The sequence below is a fragment of the Salvelinus namaycush genome, unplaced genomic scaffold, assembly GCF_016432855.1.
Source record: "Salvelinus namaycush isolate Seneca unplaced genomic scaffold, SaNama_1.0 Scaffold1066, whole genome shotgun sequence".
NCBI lineage: Eukaryota > Metazoa > Chordata > Actinopteri > Salmoniformes > Salmonidae > Salvelinus > Salvelinus namaycush.
In genome coordinates this window covers 55,213-73,965 of record NW_024057749.1, presented here as the reverse complement: position 1 = coordinate 73,965, position 18,753 = coordinate 55,213, and the positions used below count along the sequence as shown (strand labels likewise).

The window sequence follows — 18,753 nt, the reverse complement described above, 5'->3', positions numbered from 1 at the left end:
CGTAGGGTGGCTAGTCTTGGGGTACGTGGGGTGGCTAGTCTTGGGGGTACGTGGGGTGGCTAGTCTTGGGGGTACGTGGGGTGGCTAGTCTTGGGGGTACGTGGTCTGGCCAGTCTGTCTTGGGGGTACGTGGTCTGGCCAGTCTGTCTTGGGGGTACGTGGTCTGGCCAGTCTGTCTTGGGGGTACGTGGTCTGGCCAGTCTGTCTTGGGGGTACGTGGTCTGGCCAGTCTGTCTTGGGGGTACGTGGTCTGGCCAGTCTGTCATGGGGGTACGTGGTCTGGCCAGTCTGTCATGGGGGTACGTGGTCTGGCCAGTCTGTCATGGGGGTACGTGGTCTGGCCAGTCTGTCATGGGGGTACGTGGTCTGGCCAGTCTGTCATGGGGGTACGTGGTCTGGCCAGTCTGTCATGGGGGTACGTGGTCTGGCCAGTCTGTCATGGGGGTACGTGGTCTGGCCAGTCTGTCATGGGGGTACGTGGTCTGGCCAGTCTGTCATGGGGGTACGTGGTCTGGCCAGTCTGTCATGGGGGTACGTGGTCTGGCCAGTCTGTCATGGGGGTACGTGGTCTGGCCAGTCTGTCATGGGGGTACGTGGTCTGGCCAGTCTGTCATGGGGGTACGAGGTATGTCATGGGGGTACGCGGTCTGTCATGGGGTACGCGGTCTGTCATGGGGTACGCGGTCTGTCATGGGGTACGCGGTCTGTCATGGGGCACGCGGTCTGTCATGGGGCACGCGGTCTGTCATGGGGCACGCGGTCTGTCATGGGGCACGCGGTCTGTCATGGGGCACGCGGTCTGTCATGGGGCACGCGGTCTGTCATGGGGCACGCGGTCTGGCCGGTCTGTCTTGGGGGTACGTGGTCTGGCCAGTCTGTCTTGGGGGTACGTGGTCTGGCCAGTCTGTCATGGGGGTACGTGGTCTGGCCAGTCTGTCATGGGGGTACGTGGTCTGGCCAGTCTGTCATGGGGGTACGTGGTCTGGCCAGTCTGTCATGGGGGTACGTGGTCTGGCCAGTCTGTCATGGGGGTACGTGGTCTGGCCAGTCTGTCATGGGGGTACGTGGTCTGGCCAGTCTGTCATGGGGGTACGTGGTCTGGCCAGTCTGTCATGGGGGTACGTGGTCTGGCCAGTCTGTCATGGGGGTACGTGGTCTGGCCAGTCTGTCATGGGGGTACGTGGTCTGGCCAGTCTGTCATGGGGGTACGTGGTCTGGCCAGTCTGTCATGGGGGTACGTGGTCTGGCCAGTCTGTCATGGGGGTACGTGGTCTGGCCAGTCTGTCATGGGGGTACGTGGTCTGGCCAGTCTGTCATGGGGGTACGTGGTCTGGCCAGTCTGTCATGGGGGTACGTGGTCTGGCCAGTCTGTCATGGGGGTACGTGGTCTGGCCAGTCTGTCATGGGGGTACGTGGTCTGGCCAGTCTGTCATGGGGGTACGTGGTCTGGCCAGTCTGTCATGGGGGTACGTGGTCTGGCCAGTCTGTCATGGGGGTACGTGGTCTGGCCAGTCTGTCATGGGGGTACGTGGTCTGGCCAGTCTGTCATGGGGGTACGTGGTCTGGCCAGTCTGTCATGGGGGTACGTGGTCTGTCATGGGGGTACGTGGTCTGTCATGGGGGTACGTGGTCTGTCATGGGGGTACGTGGTCTGTCATGGGGGTACGTGGTCTGTCATGGGGGTACGTGGTCTGTCATGGGGGTACGTGGTCTGTCATGGGGGTACGCGGTCTGTCATGGGGGTACGCGGTCTGTCATGGGGGTACGCGGTCTGTCATGGGGTACGCGGTCTGTCATGGGGTACGCGGTCTGTCATGGGGTACGCGGTCTGTCATGGGGTACGCGGTCTGTCATGGGGTACGCGGTCTGTCATGGGGCACGCGGTCTGTCATGGGGCACGCGGTCTGTCATGGGGCACGTGGTCTGGCCAGTCTGTCTTGGGGCACGTGGTCTGGCCAGTCTGTCTTGGGGCACGTGGTCTGGCCAGTCTGTCATGGGGCACGTGGTCTGGCCAGTCTGTCATGGGGCACGTGGTCTGGCCAGTCTGTCATGGGGCACGTGGTCTGGCCAGTCTGTCATGGGGCACGTGGTCTGGCCAGTCTGTCATGGGGCACGTGGTCTGGCCAGTCTGTCATGGGGCACGTGGTCTGGCCAGTCTGTCATGGGGCACGTGGTCTGGCCAGTCTCTCATGGGGTACGTGGTCTGGCCAGTTTCAACATGAACGGCGCTAACTAGCTCATCGCATTTATGAAACCGTGATCTGATGTATGACCGGATTGGATGTTGCATTACAATTGAATTACTTTGTGTATCAGCAAAGTTGCTTGAGACGGTCACCTGCATCTGAATAGACCAAGTGGCTTCGTGGGTCCCCCGAGTGGCGCAGCGGTCTGAGGCCCTGCGTCTCAGTGCTGGAGACGTCACTACAGACACCCTGGTTCAGCGGTCTAAGGCACTGCTTCTCAGTGCTAGAGACGTCATTACAGACACCCTGGTTCAGCGGTCTGAGGCCCTGCTAGAGACGTCACTACAGACACCCTGGTTCAGCGGTCTGAGGCCCTGCGTCTCAGTGCTAGAGACGTCACTACAGACACCCTGGTTCAGCGGTCTGAGGCCCTGCGTCTCAGTGCTAGAGACGTCACTACAGACACCCTGGTTCAGCGGTCTGAGGCCCTGCGTCTCAGTGCTAGAGACGTCACTACAGACACCCTGGTTCAGCGGTCTGAGGCCCTGCGTCTCAGTGCTAGAGACGTCACTACAGACACCCTGGTTCAGCGGTCTGAGGCCCTGCGTCTCAGTGCTAGAGACGTCACTACAGACACCCTGGTTCAGCGGTCTGAGGCCCTGCGTCTCAGTGCTAGAGACGTCACTACAGACACCCTGGTTCAGCGGTCTGAGGCCCTGCATCTCAGTGCTAGAGACGTCACTACAGACACCCTGGTTCAGCGGTCTGAGGCCCTGCGTCTCAGTGCTAGAGACGTCACTACAGACACCCTGGTTCAGCGGTCTGAGGCCCTGCGTCTCAGTGCTAGAGACGTCACTACAGACACCCTGGTTCAGCGGTCTGAGGCCCTGCATCTCAGTGCTAGAGACGTCATTACAGACACCCTGGTTCAGCGGTCTGAGGCCCTGCTTCTCAGTGCTAGAGACGTCATTACAGACACCCTGGTTCAGCGGTCTGAGGCCCTGCTTCTCAGTGCTAGAGACGTCACTACAGACACCCTGGTTTCGAATCCAGGCTGTATCACAACCGGGCCGTGATTGGGAGTCCCATAGAGCGGCGCGCAATTGGCCCAGTGTGTCCGTGTTAGAGTTTGGCCGGGGTAGACTGTCCATTGTAAATAAGAATTTGTTCTTAACTGACTTGCCAAGTTAAATAAATAAAGGTTAAATAAAAAAAATATATTTAAAAAATAAATACACAGGCTTTATTATTGAAGTGCTGATATGTATTTCTTCTGCTTGTTCTTTGGCGTTTGGGGTTTTCTAGGCCTGGTTACCGTTCTACACCGTGTGATAAGTTAGGGGTTTTCTAGTCCTGGTTACCGTTCTGCACCGTGTGATAAGTTAGGGGTTTTCTAGTCCTGGTTACCGTTCTGCACCGTGTGATAAGTTAGGGGTTTTCTAGTCCTGGTTACCGTTCTGCACCGTGTGATAAGTTTGGGGTTTTCTAGTCCTGGTTACCGTTCTGCACCGTGTGATAAGTTTGGGGTTTTCTAGGCCTGGTTATCGTTCTGCACCGTGTGTTAAGTTAGGGGTTTTCTAGGCCTGGTTACCGTTCTGCACCGTGTGATAAGTTAGGGGTTTTCTAGTCCTGGTTACCGTTCTGCACCGTGTGATAAGTTTGGGGTTTTCTAGGCCTGGTTACCGTTCTGCACCGTGTGATAAGTTAGGGGTTTTCTAGTCCTGGTTACCGTTCTGCACCGTGTGATAAGTTAGGGGTTTTCTAGGCCTGGTTACCGTTCTGCACCGTGTGATAAGTTAGGGGTTTTCTAGGCCTGGTTACCATTCTGCACCGTGTGATAAGTTAGGGGTTTTCTAGGCCTGGTTACCGTTCTGCACCGTGTGATAAGTTAGGGGTTTTCTAGGCCTGGTTACCGTTCTGCACCGTGTGATAAGTTAGGGGTTTTCTAGGCCTGGTTACCGTTCTGCACCGTGTGATAAGTTAGGGGTTTTCTAGTCCTGGTTACCGTTCTGCACCGTGTGATAAGTTAGGGGTTTTCTAGGCCTGGTTACCGTTCTGCACCGTGTGATAAGTTAGGGGTTTTCTAGTCCTGGTTACCGTTCTGCACCGTGTGATAAGTTTGGGGTTTTCTAGGCCTGGTTACCGTTCTGCACCGTGTGATAAGTTAGGGGTTTTCTAGTCCTGGTTACCGTTCTGCACCGTGTGATAAGTTAGGGGTTTTCTAGTCCTGGTTACCGTTCTGCACCGTGTGATAAGTTTGGGGTTTTCTAGGCCTGGTTACCGTTCTGCACCGTGTGATAAGTTAGGGGTTTTCTAGGCCTGGTTACCGTTCTGCACCGTGTGATAACTGTTGACATTAAAAGGGGCTTTATAGACAACATATTTATTGATTGATCGATCGATCTTGGACCACTTCCTACTCCCCCGTTGGGATCTGATTTACAAACCAGTTTTTTTTTTTTTAATTGAGTCAGCTAATGAATAAACTGCGACTTTTTTAAAACCAGATAATAATGAACCTTTTATTAAATGAAGTGATATTTATAATTTTGTTATTGAATCACTTTCTCTTCCAGGGATTTGGTGTTCGTATGGAGTAGACTCCATCTGCGGGTCAGGCCTTCCAAGCAGGCCTTCCTGGAAGAGAGTCATCGGTTGATGCTTTCCGCCACCAACATCAGATCAATATTCTCTTTCATCAGAGTGATCCTTGCAGAGGTGAGCCAGGAACTCCTGTGATTGTTGATTTTATTGCTAAAATTCCAGCTGCCATTTTGTTTGTTCAGATGTAACGGAGTTGTTGTGGAGGATGTAATAAGCTGTTTTTGATTTGTACCTCGCTAAGGTGGCTTGGCTTAGGTCAGCCTCCAATTCGGGGCCCGTGCTGCGTCTCCAATTCGGGGCCCGTGCTGCGTCTCCAATTCGGGGCCCGTGCTGCGTCTCCAATTCGGGGCCCGTGCTGCGTCTCCAATTCGGGGCCCGTGCTGCGTCTCCAATTCGGGGCCCGTGCTGCGTCTCCAATTCGGGGCCCGTGCTGCGTCTCCAATTCGGGGCCCGTGCTGCGTCTCCAATTCGGGGCCCGTGCTGCGTCTCCAATTCGGGGCCCGCGCTGCGTCTCCAATTCGGGGCCCGCGCTGCGTCTCCAATTCGGGGCCCGCGCTGCGTCTCCAATTCGGGGCCCGCGCTGCGTCTCCAATTCGGGGCCCGCGCTGCGTCTCCAATTCGGGGCCCGCGCTGCGTCTCCAATTCGGGGCCCGCGCTGCGTCTCCAATTCGGGGCCCGCGCTGCGTCTCCAATTCGGGGCCCGCGCTGCGTCTCCAATTCGGGGCCCGCGCTGCGTCTCCAATTCGGGGCCCGCGCTGCGTCTCCAATTCGGGGCCCGCGCTGCGTCTCCAATTCGGGGCCCGCGCTGCGTCTCCAATTCCGGGCCCGTGCTCGTCTGGTACTCTTATGGCTGCAAGCCCTATATCGGGATCAATATGACAACAGCCAGTCCAAGTGCAGGGCGCCAAATTCAAAAACCATAAATTTCATAATTACAATTCCTCAAACATACATGTGTCTTATATCATTTTAAAGGTAATCTTGTTGTTAATCCCACCAAAGTGTCCGATTACAAATAGGCTTTTCAGCGAAAGCACTACAAACGATTATGTTAGGTCACCACAAAACTAAAAATAATCACAGCCATTTTTCCCAGCTAATGATAGCATCACAAAAACCAGAATAGAGATAAAATGAATCACTAACCTTCGATTATTTTCATCAGATGACACTCATAGGACTTCATGTTACACAATACATGCGTGTTTTGTTTGATTCAATTCATATTTATATCAAAAACTCTGAATTGAGTTTACATTGAGGCTACAAGAATCACTAAATGCAAAAACATCAAGTGACTTTGCATAGCCCGTCGTTTCAACATACATACTCATCATAAATATAGATGATAATACAAGTTATACACATTGAATTATAGATATACCTCTCCTTAATGCAACCGCTGTGTCAGATTTAAAAAGAACTTTAAGGAAAAATAACTGCACGCTATAATCTGAGACGGCGCTCAAATTAGCATATCACAGCTGCGAATTTAGCATCACTATAAACAACAAAATATATCATAAATATTTCATTACTTTAGTTGGTTTCGATCGGAAAGCAGAGCAGAAACTCCAGGTCCACAATAAATGTTTGTTTTGTTCGAAAAAATCCGTTATTTATGTCCAATTGTTAGCGCGTTTGGTAAACATATCCAAACGCTAATTCTGGTCAGCTTCATATCGGACAAAAACTTCAAAATGTGATATTACCGGTCTAAGAAACATTTCAAACTAAGTACTGAATCAATCATTAGGATGTTTTTAACATATAGCTTCAATAAAGTTCCAACTGGAGTATTCTTTGTTCTCTTCGTGAGCCATGGAACGGCAGTGGCTTGCATGAGGAAGTGGAATGTTACGCGGGTGGCTGCTTGATGGACACCTGACTGATTCTGCTCTCATTCTCTCCCACAACACCATAGAAATCTCATTGGAATTTCTATTGATTGCTGACATCTAGTGGAACCCCAGTCCTACGTCATTTGGACTTCTTTAGGGACTCTGTTAAATACAGACAATCTCAGATTTCTGACTTCCGGTTTTGATTTCAATTCAGGATTTTGCCTGCCAATATGAGTTCTTTTTATCTCAGAGAAATAATTCAAACAGTTTTAGAAACTTTGGAGTGTTTTCTATCCAATATTAATAATAATATGCAAATATTAGGAACTATGACTAAGGAGCAGGCCGTTTGAAATGGGCACCTTTCATCCAAGCTACTCAATACTGCCCCTGCAGCCATAAGAAGATTTATTAACTTGGACAGGGTTGGCAGGTCTGCTCTTGTTAAGGTCAACGGTATCTTCAACTTTTAACCAGTAACAGGATATTTAACTAGGTTAAATCTGGTTGCCTCTGCCAGGAGGATAAAACGTCGCTGCAAGACACTCCACCCGGCACAGCCAGAAGAGGACTGGCCACCCCTCATAGCCTGGTTCCTCTCTAGGTTTCTTCCTAGGTTTTGGCCTTTCTAGGGAGTTTTTCCTAGCCACCGTGCTTCTACACCTGCATTGCTTGCTGTTTGGGGTTTTTAGGCTGGGTTTCTGTACAGCACTTCGAGATATTAGCTGATGTACGAAGGGCTATATAAAATAAACTTGATTTGAATTAACCTCAAGCACTCATCAAAATTCACAAAGAAATTAATTGACAAAAAAAAAGACATTTAGCAATGTCCGTCAGTCTCTGGACTTGAACCTCATTGAAAACATGTGGGTTTTGAATTGAAGAGGGCCATCCATAAAGAGCAGATGAAGGATATCAAGGATCTGGGCAGATTCTGTATGGAGGAGTGAGCTAAGATTCATCTCAATGTGTTTTCCACAATCTGATTGAAAAGAGAAAAAAACCTACTTTTTTAGAGAACGGCTCAGTGCTGTTGTCCTCGCAGGGTGAGGGATTGAGAAAAATGCAATTTCAGAATGTGTGAGGATTTAACATGATTTTTGATTGACTACCTCGTCTCTGCACCCCACACAACTAATTATCTGTAAGGTCCCTCGGTGAATTTCAAATACTCTCAAAGAAGGGCACCTATTGGTAGATGGGTACATTTTTTTTTTTTTTTTTTTTAAACAGACATTGATTATCACTTTTAGCATGGTGAAGTTATTCATTACACTTTGGATGGTGTATCAATACACCAAGTCACTACAATAATACAGGCGTCATTCCTAACTCAGTTGCCGGAGAGGAAGGAAACCGCAATGAAGCCAATGGTGACTTTAAAACAATTCGTTTTAATGGCTGTGATAGGAGAAAATTAAGGATGGATCAACAACATTGTATTAACTCCACAATACTAACTTAAATGACAGTGAAAAGAAGGAAGCCTGTACAGAATAAGAATATTCCAAAACATGCAAATCATTTTGACCATGTGTCTTTGAGACAAAAAAATACTACTTGTTAAACAATCTCTTTTCTCTGAGAAATGGTATTCGTATATAATAAACAATTTGCTCAGTATTTGTATGTTTGATTTAGTATTTGTTTCTCATCTTTATCAAGGGTGCCAATAATTTTGGACCTGACTGGGTGTGTATGTATGTATATAAAAATGTGTGTATGGCAGGGGTAATTCACTGACCCCCTTCTGTTCTATTTCTGTTTTTCTCTCCCAGCTAGGAAAGGATGGTCTCCAGTTTTGTGTGGAGCTCTGCACCCACTCCCTCCAGACGAACCCCTGCGACGACGCCACCAAGTCCCTCATCTACAAGACGGTAGCCTACCTCCTCCCCAACGACCTGGAGGTCTGCCGGGCCTGCGCCCTCCTCGTCTTCTTCCTGGAACGCACCGTGGAGGCCTACAAAACGGTGTTCCTCCTCTACACGCACCCCGACCAGGAGTACCACGCCGAAGCCGGTCCCATCGGGAACCACATCCGCTTTGAGATCCTCCAGACCCTGAAGAGAGGTCTCTACTTCGATCCAGAGTTCTGGAACCTTTTGAATCTCCGGACCAACTGCCTGAAGCTGATGAGCGAGAAGAAGGCGGAGTTGGCGATGATGATGATGGAGGAGGATGATGGGTGGGTGTCCAACTACTGCAGCACCGCCACCAAAGAGCCCTGTTGCAGCTGGAGCGCCGACCTGTCAGAGCGTGTGCAGCCTACACATGTAGAGACTAAACCAGTACAGACTAAACCAGTACAGAAACACGTTCAGATTAAACCCTTTCACCAGGTAACGGCGCCCAAAAGGCGGTTCCAAAAAGAAGAGAAGAATCACGGTTCCACGGCGCCAGCGGCAGCCAAACGTGTCAAAGCTCAAAGGTTGGAAAAGACCTCTGTTGTCGAGCCGCAGCAGCTGCCTGTTAATCATGTGACGCCGGTGACGGCGAAAGCTAAGATAGAGAAGCTGGCTGAACCCCCTGTTGTCGAGGAACAACCTGTAATAAAAAGAAGAGGGAGGAAGCCCGGGCCGAAGCCGGGACCGCGGTCATCTGTCAAAACAACAGAGTCGTCAGCCGAGACCTCCTCTGTCAGACGGTCCTTCAGACAACTGGACATGGCGCAGGAGAACCTGGCCAGGCAAGTCGGTCATAGACCACATAGGCACATGACCAGACTCTCGGAGAAGAAACCTCCCAAACGGAGGGGTAGGAAACCCCGTTGGCTACTGGAGGGTACGTTTCAGGCTGAGAACAGTGCTCCCCGGAAGGGTCGCCAACCAGGGAGGAAACCTCCACAGCAGAAGACCCAGCAGACACCAGTGGACAAGACCAATAAGACTTCTCAGTCTGGTGCCGCTGTCAAGGAAAGCACAACCAAACAAAAGAATGCCGTGACCTCACAGAATAAAATGGCGGGCGCTCGTCTAACAGCTCCGAGGGAACAGGAAGGTAAACGTCAGAAGGAGATTCCTGCTACTAACCACCTACCAGCAGTATCTCCTGCTCATGACTCAAAGCTGGAGGTCTCCCTACCTGACAACGAAATATTTGGGTTCTTCCATGAGGATTATCTCAGTAGGCAAGGACCGGTGACTCTAAACTGTGATAAATCTAAGGCACCAATCCAGGCACAGTATCGGGTGAAGGATCGACTCGGAGAGGTGGTTATCCTTTCCCCTCAGAATGCCAGTCTCTTCATACACCAGTTGCACAACTACGCCCAGACGCCGAAGGCGGAAGGTGTCACGTTGAATACCGAAACCTGTTTGTTGAAAGCGACAGATGTCCGTCCCTCCCTAAACCAAAGTTGTCTGCCGGTGTCGTGTGACGCTTCGGGGGTATTTTACCAGACGTCTCCAGTGGAAATGGAAGTTGAGGTCTCCTCACAAACTGTCCAGGCAACCGCCACTGATATGACTTTCACACCACAAGGTGGAGCTGTCGAACACATCGAAAGACCCAAGAATGAGGAAGGATTCTCTACTGATGCTCAGCAAACATGTACTCCATCTGTTCTCGCAGTGAATGTCATTGTTCCTAATAACACAGGAAGAAGAACAAATACGGATGTAACTGATGTTCCAAGGGAACCAACGGAAGTTACGAATATTCCAAAAAAGCAAACCGCTTCTGAAGTCAGGGATATTTTAGAATCGTCCAGGAAGTCCGAAGTTACTGATATTCTGAAAGAGGCTATGGATATAGCAAACATTGGTGTGGATGAAGCAATGATGGATGACGGTGACACTGGCAGCGTCCCTGGAAAGGAAACTCGGGAGCTTGTTGTTCTTACGCCTTTCTGCTGGCTGGCTAATACCTCAATGGATGCGTTTGCCAAAGAGTTTGAAAAGTTTGCCAAGGGTCCGGATTCTGATGTTGTCGTAAAGCAGGAGTCAGTGATACCACATACCACAGATAATGTCTCGCACAAAAAGTTGGAGATGACATTGTCAACGGTCTTACCACAGACCACAGATAATGTCTCGCACAAAACCTTGGAGACGACATTGTCAACGGTGTTACCACAGGCCACAGATAATGTCTCGCACAAAACCTTGGGGATGACATCGTCAACGTCTCCAAAAGTCATCCCTAAGGCCGTCACAGACCCAGTGGTCCTTGAACACACTTCAAAAGTAACCAAAGTCCAGGACACCCAACTGGACATTAAGGGTACCTCACAAAACATGGAGCCGGAGGATATCTCAATGGCCGCTGAGAGCTTCCCACAGTTCACTGATGAGACCCGGCAGCTTGAGCACCCCCTGAAAGCCACTGTGGGTACTCCAGAGGACCCTGTGGACTCGACACAGGACAATGACACCCCTCAGATCACTGAAGCCCCCCCACAGAATACACAGGACATAGGACAACTCCCAGAGGACACCCTGAAAGTCACTTTCACTGAAGTCACCCCACAGGCTACTGAGGACCGCACAAAAGCCACTGTGGATACTCCAGAGACTGTGGACACACTACCACAGAACATAGAGGAGGACAGCTTGGAGGTAATTGAGGATGCCCGGAAAGTCACTGTAGACAGCCAGGAAGTCACTGTAGATACCTCCGAGCACATTGAGGATGCCCTACAAATACAAAACACTGCAGACACCCTACAGGGCACGCCACAGCTCACAGTGGATGCCCCAATGGTCGCTGAAGAGCTCACCAAGAACACACGTGGTGCCAAACAGAACAATGGGGACACGCCAAAGCTGCATGAGGACACCCTACAGGACACACCTGTCACTGAGGACACCCCAGGAGTCCGTGAAGAGACGTCACAGGAACCCAAAGATACCTCAAAGGTCAGCGGAGATACCCCGAAGGTCTCTGAGGACATCCTTAAAGTACATGTGGATACTCAGAAGGTCCCAGAGGACACCCCACAGAACACACAAGTCAATGAAGACACCTCAATGGTCACTGAAGATACCCCACAGGACACGCAGTACAATTCACCGGTCACCCCGAAAGTCACTGAAAGTGCTCACACTCCAAAGGTCACCCCAAGAGTCCCTGAAGACACGTCACAGGACCCCAAAGACGCCTCAAAAGTCACTCAAAACTCTCCACAGAAAACACAGGACACCCCAAAATTCACTAAGGACACCCCAACTGTCTCTGGGGATATCGGACAACATCCCGGAGATGGCACTCCACAGGAAAATGAGAACAACCCACTGGCATATCGCTGTAGTCTCTGCAACAAGGTTTTCAAAGGCAAACGTGTTATAGCCCACGCCATGTACCACTTCCGCAGGGACCAATGTATGTTCTGTAGGATGCTGTTCAAAAACGACCTGCTCGCCATGATGCATCTATCCCAACACATCGACAAGTTGAAAAAAGGAAACCTACCGCCTGATATTGAGGAGGTTCGTGAGAACTGTAAAGCTGGGATGTCAGACACGCCTGGACGTTCAACGCAGAGGGGGAGACGGGGACGCAAGAGGATCCCTGTAAACTCCTCAGAGTCAACTCCTCCGGATTACAGGAAGCTACGGTCGACCAATAGGATCTCCTCTATAAACTCCTCAGAGTCAACTCCACCGGATCGCAGGAAGCTACAGTCTAACCCTAAGCTACTGTCGACCAATAGGCTCTCAACTGACTCTCAACCTTCACCAGAGACTAAACTCGCAACAGAAGAGTCTGAAGGCAAGCAGTCGACGCAGAGGGTCAATGGACAGAGGGGCAGAAGACGAGTTAAGGTTGAAGGAACTGAGGGTGATGGTGATGCTCGGGCAGAGGAACAAGAAAAGATCAGTAGGAGGCAAGAGGAGGAGCACTCGGCTCCGGAACAGAGGGAGGAACCCGTGGCGATCTCTACTTCTCCGGCGACGACATCGACAGGTGAACAAGGGGGAACCTATTCCTCTCCTGTGACGAAGACTTTGGAAGAAGAGGAGAAACCCTGTTCCTCGGCAAAGACCATGGAGGACAACGCAGAATCTCAGCCTGTATCGGTAAAACAGGACAGGCTTTCAGTTTCCCCTCTAGAGACCTCAGTTCAGGGTAAAGAGACTCCCGGCAGCTGCCCTGTGGAGGGATGCACAGAGATATTCACTGGAAAACGTCATTCTCTCCTCGGACATATTCTGGACGATCACCGCGGCGACGCCAAACCCTTGGAAACGACGTTCCGTCACGGGAATGGAAAATGCAATATTTGCAAGAAGCCCGTTTTGACTTTGCAGCATTACCAGCACCACATTGTATGGCACGGAGGATATCCCAGGCATCCCTGTCTACATGATGGGTGTAAAGCCCGGTTCAGTGCAGCGACAGAAATGAGGAACCACGCGAAGACCCACCAGCCCCTCCTGGCAGTGTGCTGTTTCCCAGGTTGTCGGGAGCGCCTGGCTTGTCTTCCGGAGCTGAACCGCCACGAACAAGAACACTATCGTCTTCCGAAGGAAGGGAAGGATGAATCTGTTTTCGCTACCCTCGTCACCAATACCACCTCTGTAAAAGTGACTAGACGGTGTAAGACGAAGAGGAATAAGCTACAGAAGATGCAGGGTGTAAAGAAACGATGGCCTCTTGGAGAAAAGGAGGGATCGGCAACTGACCTCACTACTACTACTACTACTACTGTAAAGGTAACTAGGAAGTATGACTTGACCAAGACGTTGAAGAAAACACAGGTTATAAAGAAACGGAATGTTCATAGAGACAAGGACCCTCGTACTACTGACCTCTCTACCGTCTCTGTAAAAGTAACAAATAAGTTGAAGAAATTGCAGGTTAAGAGGAAACCGTGTGTTGGTAAGAAAATGGACGCTCCAACAACTCCCGTCACCACGGCCAATGAAAAGGCTGAAAAAGTGAGCAAGAAGTTAAAGATGATTCATAAGGTAAAGAAAGCGTGGGCCGTAAAGAGAGAGAACGTTAGCAAAGACAATTATACCCCAACTGGTCCAACCACCTCCGCCACAATTACCGCCACTGAAAAAGTTACCAAAAAGCTACAATTTTTAAATAAGTTGAAGAAAATGCTTGTTATTCAGAAACCGAACGTTAGCAACGAAAAGGATACTCAACCTGGTCCAGCCACCGACACGAAAGTGACAAAAAAATCTAAGGTGACCGATAAGTTAAAGAAAACACAACTTGTAAAGAAACCGAGTGTTGGAAAAGACCCCAGGAAGATGTCAGCTGTTAGCACAGACGAGGATACCCAACCTGTTCCTCCCACCGTCGCTCCAAAAGTCACCGAGAAGTTACCCATGGTGACAGAGAAGGTGAAGAAAACACAAGTTCTAAAGAAACAAATAGTTATCAAGGAACCCAAGAAGACATCAAAAAAGCCCTTGAAGTCAAAGACCTCTGGTCCAGAGAAAGATGTTAATAAAGTCACAGACGTGCTGGGAAGTAAAGACATAGAAGTGGTAGAAAGTAAATCAAAGGAAGAAGATAATAAACCATCGGTAGAAACATCAGACTCGACAGCTAGCAGTGTCTGTGACCAGAAGATGGTTAACGGACATTTAAAGGTCATCACTAAAGAATCACCAAAATACCAGAAAAGTCTTAAAACAAGCACAGTTTCCAAATCAAAGAAATGCGAACCACGAAACCATAAGCCTGCTACTCCCAAAACCCCTACAAATACTCCCAAACCCCCTACAAATACTCCCAAACCCCCTACAAATACTCCCAAACCCCCTACAAATACTCCCAAAACCCCTATCAAGGAGGAAGCGAAAAACTCTACATTCTTTGGGAAGATTAACAACAGGCCATACATCCGGCCTCCGCCCACGGCCTACCTAGACGAGAGGTACACCACCATGCCAAAACGCAGGAAAGAGATGTCCTGGACCACTCGTCTCTCTCCAATGCGCCCGGACCTGGTGGTGGAGGCATCGGGGACCACGGCTACACCGTTGGTCTGTAGGCGGCGCTGTGCCAAGTGTTTCTTGTCCTTCGACAGCGGAGAAGAGTTGCAGACGCACCTCTCGCTGAAGAAATGCACGACCCTTTTTGGTTTCGACTCGGACGAGGAGAGTAAGTATAAGATTGTGACTTAACGAGAAATCAAATCCCTGAAGTAGACAAATATGTTTGATTGAATTTAAAAACATTATTTGAATGATAGTTATTACAAGGTAATTTCGGAGCTGTTTCCGGACACAGATTTAAGCCTAGAAGTCATGGATTTAATAACAATCTCAATGGGGAATCCATCAAAAAGTATTCTTAGTCCCGGACTACGCTTAATATGTGTCTGGTAAACCACCCTAAAGTGTAGTAGATTATAGAAATGATTTTAAATGTGATTTTCCTCCATATTGATTGTGGTTTACTATTGTTTCAGGTAGCTGGTGAAGCTGATGGACAAGAGTACATGATTGGATGTGCTGCTATGGGTGGGGGGTGTTGAACCCCTTTCTACCCTGCTACCTTACTGAGGGACGACCAGGGTTTACAGGACTCTTAACATGACTTGCTGGCTAGTCTGGAACAGCCATGCCAGGCCTCCTCTTGTGACTGAAGCGGGCTAGTCTGGAACAGCCATGCCAGGCCTCCTCTTGTGACTGAGGCTGGCTAGTCTGGAACAGCCATGCCAGGCCTCCTCTTGTGACTGAAGCTGGCTAGTCTGGGACTGCCATGCCAGGCCTCCTCTTGTGACTGAGGCTGGCTAGTCTGGGACAGCTACAAACAGAAGACACCTCTCTCAACCCTGCTACCTTATTGAAGAGGATTCTTAAAGCGTTAACTCTTACATGACTTGCTGACTAGCCTGGTGGGATGTGACTGAAGTTGGCCTCGGCGGCTACAAACAGAGGACGGAGAACACTATTAAGGGTTGTGACCATTCTTCCATGCTCTGTCTCCCGTGGTCATAGGAGTAACCTACGACCTTTGAACCCTGACCTAAAATCCAAAGTTCAGGGGATTTTGATTGATCGACCAGGAAGCGTCTCTAAAGCCTAAAGGACTTATGAGGCGGACACTATGAGACCCGGCAGGATGGTCGGATAGTTAATATATTCTATGTTTTCATTTGTTTTTACCGTATTTACTTTGGACTGAAGAAGTGCCTGGAACCAACCTGCTACTTCCTGCTTCTCTTCTATTGGTCAATGGTCTAGGGGTTGTGTCCCAAAATGGCATATTATTCCCTCTATAGTGCACTACCCTATGTGGGCCCTGGTCAAAAGTAGTGCACTATATAGGGAATAGTGTTCTATAGGGCCCTGGTCAAAAGTAGTGCACTATATAGGGAATAGGGTGTCATTTGGGCCACGGAGACTTATTGCCGGGGGTCAAGGAATGACTCTTGAAGCTGTGAGAACTGATGTTATGCAGGGATGTTAACTATACAAAATGTTCAGATATTTAACACACTAAAAAAAAAAAAAAAAAATATTGCTTGTCTTTTTTTTGCTTTTGCACTTGTCACTTAAACCCCAACCCCCCCCCCCCCCCCCCCCCCCCCCCCCCTAGTGAGTTTAACAGTCAAACTGCCAGGGGGAAGAGGGTCCAAAACCTCTCCTGTGAATTATATGATCTACGGCCACAAAGCAACAACATGTGTATTTAGAGAGCATGTGGTAGGCAACCGGTAACTGTCCAAATAAAGGAAACCCTTGAGTAAATGCGGGGATACAAAAGTTTGTGTGTGTGAGGTGCATTTTCCTGCCGTGGTCCAGGTCCGCTTGTACAATCTATGCCAAGGTGCATTGAAGCTATTCTGGCAGCTCGTTGTGACACAACCTATTTAAGACATTTATGTAGATGTTTCCTTTATTTTGGCAATTACCTGTATTCGATCAAATTTTAACCAGTTATTATGATGATTATTTTAACACTTGATCCTCTGACTAAATTATGTTCTCTGGTGTATTTTGAACATTGAGAGCACGCTCCTGTGATTGGAAATCATTTATTTTTATAACTTTTTTATATTATTTTATATATATTTTTTGCCTCTTGGGCCAAGCCCCTGACTCACACAATCGACCCGTAACATTTATTTATTAAGCAGTTTATTTTATTAATCAGTTACCCAATCAAGGCAGGGCCCCCCCCCCCCCCCCCCCTCCCCAGTTACCCACGTGGACGCCCCTGCCTCTTCTCTCCCCCGTCTGATAATTAGCAGAGCGGCAGCAGGCTGTCTAAAACTCATTGACAGCGGGCTCCTGAATCCTCCTGTGGTTGGCGGTTGCAGTAAAAAAAAAAATACAAAACTCTATCTAATATATACTGTATATAAGTGTCTTGGGGGCCCCCCCCACAGTCCTGGGCCCAGGGGCTTCAGCCCCGGTAAACCCCTGCATTAATCCGGCCCTGTATGTAGGGAATAGGTTGCCATTTGAGACAATTGTGTCTGCAATGTGCAAAGTGTCTTTTTTCATTTCCATATTACTGCTTAAATGTACTATAATACAAACAACCTGTTTGAACATATTTTGCAATCAATCAATCAAGTTTATTTTATATAGCCATTCGTACATCAGCTAATATCTCGAAGTGCTGTACAGAAACCCAGTCTAAAACCCCAAACAGCAAGCAATGCAGGTGTAGAAGCACAGCCATAAGGCCTAAACAACAACATCAACAACCTGTTTGAACATATTTTGCCATAAGGCCTAAACAACATCAACCTATTTGAGCCATAAGGCTTAAACAACATCAACCTATTTGAGCCATAAGGCCTAAACAACATTCCATATTTAAAATTGACTAATCATATTTTTTATTTTTTTGGTAATGTATGTGACTTTAATCAATATTATAGTTTTAATGCACATTTTAAGTTTCACTCTTTGTATAGCTGTCTGGGATGAGTTGACGCGATGTCAGTCTCCACACGACCAGAACTATGCTATCAGCTGTTATTCAATGTATGGCCCCGTCCCAAACGGTTCCTTCCGTACTACTTGGGACCAGGGCCCCATTTGTGTTCACTATAAGGAATAGGCCAGCGTGCCACTTGGGACTCATATTTATAAAGAGGTTAGGAACTTGTTACGTGTATTAATTGACCCATCTGTCCCCAAACAACAACGCTGCGTCTGGTTGTTCAGATACCAGTGTACTGATATCGTCTATTGCTGCTCAACACATGGACGAGACTAAACGCTTCTATTAGCTTCTGACGTCACTTCCCTTTTTTTGAAAAGAGAAATTACTATTGTTGTGATGTCAGTGAGGCGGCAGTACACCGTCCGGTGACTGACTGTTCTACTGAACCCAACAGAACAGTGGCAGTACACCGTGTGGTGACTGACTGTTCTACTGAACCCAACAGAACAGTGGCAGTACACCGTGTGGTGACTGACTGTTCTACTGAACCCAACAGAACAGTGGCAGCACACCGTGAGGTGACTGTTCTACTGAACCCAACAGAACAGTGGCAGTACACCGTGAGGTGACTGACTGTTCTACTGAACCCAACAGAACAGTGTAATGTATTATTCATCTGATTTTTTCTATTTGGCTCCTGTAAATATGTGAAGAGTTTGAATGGCTTATTATTACCTGGGTGTTTGAAACGGGTTTATATATCATCAAGTTCTTGGTGTAAAATAATAAAACACACGTTGTTTAAACTGGTTTAAGTCGACCCAAGTCTTTTTATTTATCAAGAGGTACCAGTACATGCATAGGGTGGGGAAGAACTGTGGTTCAGGTTTGACGACTGCGGGGGATGGGCCTTTCTCTCAATTCATCTTTCATTGATTCCTTGTATCTTCTCTCCTTGCCTCCCTTCTCAAAGGGCATTGGCTGTGTTTGAGTGAATCGATACCGTGATGTATCGTAAATTGACTGATAGTTATTTATGATGCAATGGGTTTTATGTACGTCAGTTTGTTTGTTTGACATTTCAGGTGACTGCTAACATACGTAATTGTTTTAAGGTGGTTATCCCGTGGCTCATTTAGCTATTTGATTTTGAATTTTTAGGACCCCTTTATGTATATAAAAACAAAATAGATAAAATACTGAATTTGGTCTTTACTACTATAGCCCACAAAAAACGATTGAAGAACTAATTCATAAAAGACAATAAAGACAGTCCAATAAATCATAAGGAATAATGTTCATTTAAGGTT

General features: G+C 48.5%; 1 protein-coding gene across 1 annotated transcript in view; it reads left to right on the top strand.

Annotated features, from left to right (window-relative positions):
- LOC120035604 overlaps positions 1–16,063 on the top strand; it is a 25,579-nt gene extending 9,516 nt beyond the window's left edge. Inside the window, exons 7-9 of the mRNA XM_038982201.1 lie at positions 4,763–4,904; positions 8,416–14,698; positions 15,009–16,063. Of these exons, the coding sequence (XP_038838129.1) occupies positions 4,763–4,904; positions 8,416–14,698; positions 15,009–15,019 (6,436 nt within the window). The 3' untranslated portion in view covers positions 15,020–16,063. The remainder of the gene's footprint in view (positions 1–4,762; positions 4,905–8,415; positions 14,699–15,008) is intronic.
- Positions 16,064–18,753: the final 2,690 nt, after the last annotated feature.